Source organism: Papaver somniferum, chromosome 7, assembly GCF_003573695.1.
Source record: "Papaver somniferum cultivar HN1 chromosome 7, ASM357369v1, whole genome shotgun sequence".
NCBI lineage: Eukaryota > Viridiplantae > Streptophyta > Magnoliopsida > Ranunculales > Papaveraceae > Papaver > Papaver somniferum.
Genome location: NC_039364.1, coordinates 251,919,229 through 251,929,779, shown reverse-complemented (window position 1 = coordinate 251,929,779; position 10,551 = coordinate 251,919,229). Strand labels below are relative to the sequence as shown.

General features: G+C 37.6%; 1 protein-coding gene across 1 annotated transcript; it reads right to left on the bottom strand.

The window, feature by feature from the left end:
- Window positions 1-3,445: 3,445 nt before the first annotated feature.
- Window positions 3,446-7,734, bottom strand: LOC113300134 (tryptophan aminotransferase-related protein 2-like). The gene is made up of 5 exons (XM_026549322.1): window positions 6,059-7,734; window positions 4,655-4,961; window positions 4,220-4,500; window positions 3,780-4,075; window positions 3,446-3,668 (listed from the first exon to the last, which is right to left on the bottom strand). Exons 1-5 carry the CDS (start codon window positions 6,394-6,396, stop codon window positions 3,469-3,471), a joined length of 1,422 nt encoding a protein of 473 aa, XP_026405107.1. The 5' UTR covers window positions 6,397-7,734; the 3' UTR covers window positions 3,446-3,468.
- Window positions 7,735-10,551: the final 2,817 nt, after the last annotated feature.

Genomic DNA, 10,551 nt, shown 5'->3' with positions numbered 1-10,551 from the left:
TCATTATCTTTAAGTCCTACTGAGCAAGAAATTCTTCAAGGACAGGTAAATGAATTACTACAAAAAGGTCTTATCAGGCTAAGTAAGAGCCCTTGTTCAAGTCCAGCATTTTAGTAAGCAAGAAAGATGGTGGCTGGAGGATGTGCATTGATTGTAAAACCATTAATAATATTAATATTACTTACCGATTTCCTATTCCCAGGCTTGATGACATGATTGATATGTTAGTTGGTGCAAAATTTTTCACTAAACTTGATCTGAGAAGTGGATATCATCAAATTTGCATCCTTATTGGTGATGAATGGAAAACAACTTTTAAGACTCGACAAGGACTGTATGAATGGATAGTAATGCCTTTCGGTTTATCAAATGCTCCCAGTACCTTCATGCGTCTAATGAACCAGGTTCTACAGCCCTTTCTTGGGCATTTTGTTATTGTTTATTTCGATGATATCTTAATCTACAGTCGTAATGAAGATGAACACCTTGTACATCTTTCCAAGGTTCTCGAGGTACTTGCTGAAAATATGTTATATGTAAATCTGAAGAAGTGTACGTTTCTCTCAAACAAGGTCACCTTCTTGGGTTATATTATTTATGATGTCGGTATTGCAGTTGATGAAACAAAGGTGAAAGCAATTAAAGAATGGCCTACACCAACGTGTATTAAGGATGTTAGAAGTTTCCATGGTTTGGCATCATTTTATAGAAATTTTGTGAAGAACTTTAGTTCGATTGCTGCAGGGCTCACAGATTGCTTAAAAGGGGAGAGATTTTTTTTGACTGAAGAAGCAGACGAGAGTTTCAATATTCTTAAACAAAAATTATGCAGTACACTTGTACTTGCTATGCCCGACTTTAACAGGACTTTTGAAATTGATTGTGATGCTTCAATGATTGGCATTGGTGTTGTATTACCTCAAGATAGACACCCAATTGCATATCATAGTGAGAAGAATTCTGATACAAGAAAAAAATGGTCTACATATGAACTTGAATTGATTGCTTTAGTTCAAGCTTTGAAGAAGTGGCATCCTTATCTTGTTCATAAAGAATTTGTGGTCAATACGGATCATCAAGCTTTAAAGTACCTTCAAACATCAGCAAAAGTAAACAGAATGTATGATAGGTAGCTGTGCACTATCAACCGGTATACATTTTCTATTCGACATAAAAGTGGGAAATTAAATCAAGTAGTTGATGCTCTAAGTAGACGTGCTCATCTACTTGTTACTCTTAGCAATGAGAGTGTATCCTTTGATTTTATCAAAGAAGTCTATCCTATTGATGAAGATTTTAAGGTTATTTTGGAAAAATGTGGAACCAAAGGTGGTGGAGAAACTGGTTTCTTGATTCAAGATGGTTCTATTTTTAAAGATAATCGACTTTGTATTCCTCAAGGTTCATTGCGTCTACATTTAATTCAAGAATGGCAGTGGTCTTGGTGGACATTTTGGTAAAGATAAGACAATTTCCCTAGTTGAGGAAAGATTTTTTTGGCCTTCTTTGAAACGAGATGTGTAGAAGTTTGTTAAGAAATGCATGGTTTGCCAACGTTCTAAAGGTACAATTCAAAACACTGGTCTATATACTCATTTACCAGTTCCTGAAGCACCTTGGGTTGATGTTAGCATGGACTTTATATTAGGGTTACCTCGTACAGCTAGAGGCCATGATTCTATTATGGTTATCGTGGATAGATATTCCAAAATGGCTCATTTTGTTGCCTGTAAGAAAATAATAGATGCTTCTTACGTAGCTTATTTATTTTTCAAGGAAGTAGTACGTCTGCATGGTGTGCCTAAAACTATTACTTCCGACAGAGACACTAAGTTTTTAAGCTACTTCGGGAAATCTCTTTGGATGAGACTTGGAACTAAATTACAGTATAGTACAACTGCTCATCCACAAACTGATGGACAAACTGAGGTTGTTAATCGTTCACTTGGGAATTTGATTAGAGCAAAGATAGCTGATAATCAAGAAAAACAGTGAGACATTTTACTTCTTCACATGGAATTTGCATTCAATACTTCAGTTAATAGATCTACAGGAAAGACACCATTTGATATTGTTTATTCAAAAGTGCCAAACCATGTCCTTGATTTGGTGGCTCTTCCTAAGGCTTCCAAAGTTAATGTTCAAGCTGATAAGATGATAGACAAGCTACTCGAATTCATCAAGAAGTAAAAACTAAACTTAGAAGTTTCTAATGCCAAATACAAAGAAATAGCAGATCAACACATGTGACTTAAACTTTTTCAGGAGGGAGATTTGGTTATGATTCATCTTCGAAAAGAACTTTTCCCTACAAGTACATACAAAACTAAGATGAAGAAGTATGGTCTTTTCAAGATTTTGAAAAAGATCAATGATAATGCTTATGTATTTGACCTTCCTTCGAACTGGAATATCTCTAACATTTTCAATGTTCAAGAGATTTTTACTTTTCATTGAGATATTTGAGAAAACACTCGTGGACGAGTTCTTTCAAGAGGGAGGGACTGATGTAGAACATCTCTGGAATCTTCTTAACATGCTTCTCAAGTTTATCACTTCCTGTTTTATTTTGTTTCTTCTTTTAAGAATTTTCTAATTTTAGGACTTGTGTCATGCCTATATAAAAACAAACTATTGTCGTTCTTGTGAGAGGACAATTATTATTATCAAGTTATTGAAACAACCTCTTTTACAGAGTAACTTATCTTCTTCTTTCTTTCTTTCAAACTTGCTCAAGTTAACTTCGTCTCTTTCGCATCCTATTCTTCCTTTGCATCCTCTACAACCTCCATGTTGTATTCATCTCAAACAAGTGCTACATTAAGATGGTAATGGAAAAATATACATTAAGCATATGATCTCTAATTCATGCGTAGCACATGCAAATGGAGTTGTGATTAGTGAAGCTGAAGGCGTTTGGAGCAGACAACATAGAAAAGCGCTTCATTTCTTACTCTTATTACAAGTCTTTCATTGCCACTTTCATTTTTCCAATGGATGCCCTGATATTTCAAATAATAAACACCGAGACCAGGGGACAGGACTTGTTATGCTGTGCTTTCCTTTTGTTAGCTCAGACCACCTTAGGCAGCCAGGCTTAGTGTCGTGGACACCCAAGATTCAATTTTCAACCATCGACATGTCAGCATGAATCAAAAATATAACCATTAGATTTTAATATCTAACACAAAATCTCATGGCTGAGGTTTAAAGCGCCAAATGGTTTGGCGTAAAAAGTAAATTCTCCAGAGCCAAACCATTGGGAGCTTGAATGTGGACTTTAGGCCACGGTTTTGGCGCTGAAAGTTGGACATCCATAACACAAAGTCTTTAGAAGTGATTATGTATAATTTTTCTGTGCACCCAGTGTCCAAGGGCTGGTTAGCAGTACTTTTACTTCTACCTTTAAAGTTGTTGTTATATCATTATAAACACAATACTCACATTTGAATGAAATTTTATTTTTAATTAGGGAAATTTATTTTCAGATGTGATATTTGACAACCTCTCCACAAAGAGGCCAAAATTCTTGTCTCTATCCAACATGCTCACCCTTACAAACTTAATATCCCTACCAAAATGCTTTCCACTTCTTGTGATGATCTTATGATCTCTTAGGAATTTTTCGCAGTCCTCTATATCCCCTTCACATCTTAACCAAGCAAAAGCTGCATAACAAGAAAAACAAATTCAAAAATTTCTTTAGTAATTCACAAATCACTTTCCTGTGCTAACTACTGACATATTTGAAGAATATAAATTGTTTAAGATGTCGTTACCAGGATGCAGTTCAGAATATTTTTCATAATAGTTGCAAAAATCAGACGTGAACTCCGGAAGGCTAAACAGCCCGCTAGTTCTGACAGCATGTCTCAGTTGCTTCCATCTTTGGGTCATGAGACGACGGCCAAATTCAAAGAAGCTCTCAGAATCTGAAGAGTCTGTGCAACTATCAGATACAGCTCCAAGGATTTTTGCAGCTCGAAGCTGTGAATCCTTCGAGACTCCAATTGTATTCAGCTCTATGAATTTGGTCATTTTTTGAGCGATATTTTTGTCCTTCACTAATGCCCACCTATAAAACATTTAGGAAAAATAAACGGGAAATATCTTGAATTAGAAAACAAATGCAAATCTCGTCAACTCCACCTCAGAGTTTTGTTCAGACATTGATCTTTAAAGTGGGCCCACTGAAAATAGAGAACTCGTATGAGCTTACCCAATACGTGTCCCTGCATGCCCAGTGCTTTTGGATACGGTAAACAACAGTAGCTCGTGGTCTAACTGAGATGTAATAGGAGTATATTGTGGCCAATAATATGCGAGATCATGAACCAAAATACCACCAGTTCCATTCACGACCGGTTTTCGGGTGAAACCATCAGGGTTGTTTGGGGAAGTGATGAGTTCAATATAAGGTTCCTCTCCGTTGAAAGTATAAGCATCACCTCCCCACTTATACAACCCTGACTTCAAAAAATCTGTCATAAGGGGATATGACTGCAAGAAGCAAGGTAAACAAGATCAGAGGTTTCTAAGCATGATAAGAGCCTGAAAAGATAAGTGAACGATAGTCGTCATTTTGGTTCATTAACCAGAGAGTTGTTTGTTGGTATGTATAGTGAAGTCAAATGACAGACTGAAAGAAACTTACAGAGTAGAATGGAGCAGCAGAAACCACACTGATTGGTTGTTTTGATGTATCGGTAGGAGCAAGAGCATAGAGAGCGGCCATATAGAGCTGAGTAGAACCTGTCCCTACGACAATGTGTCGGTCATCTGTATTGGCATTGCCTACCAATTTGTGAAGTCTTCGGACCTCACCAGCAAATTCTGGCTCCAGGAACCAGCATACATTGCTTATGTCGGAGAAATAGCTCAATGATTGCCATCCAGGTATGACAATTGTAGCTTTCTCTCCTGTTTTTTCCCAAAACTGCTCATACATAGTTGGATCACCACTGCATTTGAAAGAGAACTCACGTTAATGTACATACATAGCCATATAAATGCAGTTACGAAATATGTTCGTGGACACTTTCTTTACTATTTTGGGTTGAAAGGTAAAACAAAGATTTAACCAATTGTGAAGAAAATATTAAAATGGAATCTCCATGTGACCACATTGATGGGTGTAACGTGAAATTATATTTTACAAACAAATATCTGCTAACTCATTTTTTATTCGCAACATTTCCGGGTTTCCTCACCTATGTTTCTTGCTTTGTTTTCCCTGTCTCACTTCTAACATGTGAAGCCAGGAAGAAAAGCCAACAAAAAAGAGAACAAGCCAGCAAAATCTATTTCCCAACTATCAAGCCAGGAATCAATATTTGAAGTATGATTCTTCGAAAGCTCAGCCATAGAAGCGATAAAAGTGGGTCTCCGGGGTGTGGCATTAATCGTTAGTATTTTATGTCATTCGCTACACATACTAGAAGGGAATATACCTTAGTTTGTGGTCTAGCCGTTGGATATTCATGCCCAATGTGGTGCTCTGTGCACGGGAACATCAAATGGGTATGAACCTCATGGAGATAATTCCCAAGCATGCCATAATGAAACTGAAATGACTCACATTATACTTTCGTTTTCTTTCTTCTACCTAAAAAGAAGTTGTTTTCTACTTTTCTTTTGTCTAATAATACATACCAAAATCATGATTATCCACACTACAGCAACGTAATCTCGTAATCCAACTCATTCGATATTACGTTTTTAGAAGTCTTTGGTACCTAAGTCGACCACCACAGCATCAGCATCGTGCAAGTTACACCAAGTGCTGGTTTGCAAACTATAACCTCGTGGCTCATTTTAGTGTCGCGCACTTTCCCTGATTACTACTACTAGTACTGTTGATTTAAGCATTATGGGTTTGGACCCACCTCATGGGCAAGTCCAGTATCTTTGTTATTGGACTATCAGGCGCACATTAGAACAAACAACAAGAAGAAAGATGATTAAGCGGGGAAAAAACATGGGAAAAGATAACAAAATCCAGAGAGAAAATGAAAGTATAAGATTTTGAAATTTTGTATTTTGTTAATAATCAACTTACTGATCAAGATTAATGATGACAGAATCTGGTTGGATCGCCTTCTCGACTTCAATATCCTCAGCCAGTGCAGCAGGAGGAGATGTATTTTTGCTAACATGCGCAGTAGATTGGTCTGAGGTACTAGTATCACATGTATTATCTCTAGTACCCCAAACAAGACAATAATGATCATTTCCTCCTCTTTCTTGTGATTTTTCATCTTCTTGTATCTTGAATCTTAAACTCTCACTCTCAGCAATCAATCTACTTAACAATAAGCTTAGATTTAATGCCATTGATAACATGAGTAGGTGTTTCAAAGACAGGAATCTGAGCATTTTATTAAAACCCATAGCCATGGAAGAAGAAGAAGAAGAAGAAGAAGAATGTTAACGTCACTTGTTTGAAGCTATTTTGGGAAAATTGAACAAATTAAATTAAAGGGGGTTTAGAGACAAGACTGTATGAGCTAGATTTTCGGCGCCAGAGAAAAGCAAAAAAATAAATCAGGATTTTCTAAATTTGGATTCCCAGTGTAATGTTTGTGTCTCTGTTTGGTGTTTGAGGGTTTCAAGATTGGAATGGAGGGGTGAAAGTTTGTTTGGTAATTTTTCTCTTGGGTTTTGAAGACATGGTTTTTCAAAGGGACAGTTTTTCTTGGGTTAATCCAAATTGTTCCGTCTTGGTTTTCCACTGAGGTTGCATAATCTTTTTTGATAACAGATTTCAAAGCTGTAAATATGGTGAAATGTTTAAAAATGAGAAGAATTCCACTTACTTCTATATGGATTTTCGGCTAAGAAATTCTCCACTTAACGCAAAATGTTACAGAGAATGAACTTGAATCTTCTCCGCAATACCCAGGCAGAGAAGTTGAAGAAGCTAAAGAATAGAAGAAATGGTAGTTATTTTTTTATTTTGCAGAAATGGAGTTATCTTCTGCAAAAATCAGTAAAACCCACTTCTGGAAGTGAGAAATAACTTGGAATCTTCAAGCAATATGCTAATTTCAATGCTAGATCTCACTGATAATCAATCAAATTTTAACACACAGCAGATTCTCTGAGAACCCAATTAAGAAAAACAAAAAAAATATATATTTGCAGATAGTTTGATTACAATATGGCATTTGAAAAACTTAAAGAGTTGTTTCCTCCCAAGTATTGGCCTGCCAATATTTTACCGAAAGTTAAAAGCTGCTATTCTTTCTCTCTAGGACCTTTTCTTGTTGTTGGTGTTTGGAGTTTTAATATCATTAAAAAAAAAATGCCTGTAAAGTGGAAGCCCCTCTGAAACCTCCGTGAAGGTGGCATGCAACTGCCTACTGAGTGACTTTTACCCAGGAGCAGGCACTCATGAGAGAGAGAGAATGAGAGTTGAGGTTTTGAGGAGACTTTATGAAATGTCAAAACTCGGATGATTTATTGGGAAATTTTGTGAGCATCGTTTGGTGTGTTTGCCAATACAGGGCTGTCTCTTATTCTCTTCTTCTTTCTTTCTTCGCTTTTCGTGAACTCTAATCATTTCTAAACCTGTTTTTTCTTTCAAATCTCGTCTGAATCTCATGAACTACCCAAATCCCACGGGCGTTTCTGGCATATCAAACATCACAAAAATTACAGTAAACACAGGAATTACAATCACTACTGCTTTCACTAATGTCTCCACAGTCACTAGCATCATCACTATATACAGAACTACTCTGAATGATAAAATCACTAAACCCATTGTTAGAAACACCACCATAATCAAATTAGATCTATCTAACCCCTACAACATAAGCCTACATTGGATGGAAATCCTTACTACTTTCTCCCAATTCTTGCTTAATTCTATTGATTGCACTACATCAAAACCCTTCCCCTCTTCTGTATCTATCCATAACACTCATTCAAATCAGTTCACGAGGAATTATGCTAGATTTCATCAGAGTATACCCCATCAATTTCACTTCAATAACAATCACATTCATCCTCGACAAAATAATACTAGAATAACCATATTTGAAAATCACAAATACCCATACAAAAGAAATCAACAAAACAAAAACCGAAATTGTTCAAAGCAAATTACAACCATCAAATATAACCGCTCAAACTTTAAAAAGTGCAATACCCATACCAAAAACAACCCTCAACCCAAACCCAATTTCAGAACACAGTCCAAACATAAGATTGAAGATAAACGAGAAAGATTATGCATACTCTTACTGAGGGAAGAGACGAATCTTGCTCCGGTCCCCTGGCCAACGCTCCTAGTCCGGCTACGAGTCATATAAACTCTAGGCTCAGCAGACCGCCTCACTGGTTCTGGAGAATGATACTCACCATTGGAATCATACCACCAGCAGCATCCTCACTTGGAGTATCCATAGGCACATCCATTGAAGCAGCAAGTACATTCATCTCAGGATCAAACTCAGGATAATTTGGATCCGCGGCTGGATCGGTGGTTGGATTGGTACCTGGATTCTCAAAACCTGCAAAAATTGCACGACCTATCCTACCAGTGGATGGACAAAGAGAATCATTATCGGAAAGCGCATGGGCTCATCACTGCGTCAAGGTTGACTATCCATCTGACGCACCATAAACATCTCTTCAGCATCAAGAGTAATGGGCTGAAATCCAACTCGACTCAAGAGCCAGATACCAAGAATCGATCGGCCACAACAACAACGCCCTCATGAACCTCAAAGGAACCAAATTTGGGATGAAAAGCATACAAAACCCATTAATCTCTAGAACCCATCTGAGGATGTTCAGACGACATGGGAGTACCAGTAACATAACACCTTTCAGTACCACTATCCACCCTAGAAGACCTCTGCCCAATCGCTTATGGTGCATGTTGATTATTGCTTCCAATACCAACTCCGGTCTCCAAATCATCAAATGGGTTACTAGTACCTGATTAATGGGAGTAGGCTTTGGTTGATTGATGTGCTGGCGAAGTCGCTCTACTGGAGAATCCATCAACAACTCATGCACAATCCCTGGTGGTCCGTCTTCTTGCAAACACTCCTCGATCTTCACTTCAACATTATGTTGCAGATCATCCAAATACCAAGAGAAATTTTCTTCGTAACCAGGGGATTCACAACCTTGTAGAAAGGCAACCCCATAGGGCAATCGAGTAATACTATGTTCTCGCGGATACCAGTGAATTCTCGGTTCAACACCTCAATCATCTTCTGTTTGCCCTTTCGATCAACTTTCTCGTCATCATCAGACATTGTGATTGGATTGGATGGCTCCTCAACAATATCGATAACGAATTTGGGGAAGATCTAAAAAAGAAACTGGAACTCTTCTTATCTCTAGCAGAGACATTTATAAAGCATTCCATCGCTTGGTGTTGGGTCTTCTCACCATTAAGTGGCGACGGTTCCCAAAGAGAAATATCTTCCGTCTCCAACACTCCTAATCTTATCCCTGTCATTTCAAATATCCCGCAACAAGGGAATCAGTACCTACAACCTATGAAGATTTACTGCTCTAACTTAAGGCTAATTAATCCACTTTTGAAATTTTTGACAGATGGAGACTGGAGTAAGGCTTGCACTACACTTGGCATTTTGACAAGCTCGGCTCAAATAACTGCTCAACATTTCGCACGTTCCATCCTCACGAGCTCGACTCAGCCCAATACTCACCTGGGTCGATCAAATCTCACAGCAGATTGGCTCCCTGAACCGATCTTAGACTCTCCCGAGCCAACTTACAAAGCCAATAGACAACATTCGTATATAACACTCAGTATTGCTAACCCTTTTGATCATCTTTTATTCTTTATAGCCTTTATACCATTCTATATAGGCCCACTCAAGAGGAAAACAATTGTACTATTATAATACTGGTGCAAGCTAAATTTCATTATCATTTGTCAACACATAGGTGTAAGCTGGCCAATAATTTAGATTTCATTACCATAAATAGATTGCATGGGCCAAATAACCATTATCATTATCATAACATGTATTGCACTAGAAATTGGTTTCTTGACAGGTCGTTATCTCAAGGTTCGCCAGCAGTCAATAGTCAGCAAGACTAAGCAGCACCGGGACTGGAACCGCAAAGCTAGCACATGGTATTTGTACTTCATTTCGGTTCATTCTTGGACTATTAAGCAACAACCCTATCACCTACAACTAAAAAACAACCTGTACCTTAAGTACACAACTTACCTACACCTCAGAATTCAAATTAAAGTTCTTAGTCTTAGTCTACACACAACATCACTCTCTATACCATCAACACCACCACCAAAACCACTACAACTACTTTCATGGAATCTTCATCAGGAACTAAACCCATAGATCAAGTGGAAAACCTGGTTGAACAAATGAACTCATCATTAAACATTCCTGAAGACCTATTTCCCAAAGTCTTTATCAATGCTAAGAATACTCTACCTAAAAAGAAAGAAGATTGAAAATGGGTCTTCATTGGAAGATATTGTAGCAAAATATCTCATGATACTAGAACTATTTCAAGATTCATCAACTCAGATTG

Coding starts and splice junctions, on each gene's coding strand:
- LOC113300134 (XM_026549322.1), bottom strand. CDS start 6,396: ATGGCTATGGGTTTTAATAAAATGCTCAGATTCCTGTCTTTGAAACAC. Junction 4,962..6,058: donor GTCATCATTAATCTTGATCA/GTAAGTTGATTA, acceptor TTTCAAATGCAG/TGGTGATCCAACTATGTATG. Junction 4,501..4,654: donor CTGCTGCTCCATTCTACTCT/GTAAGTTTCTTT, acceptor TGCTTCTTGCAG/TCATATCCCCTTATGACAGA.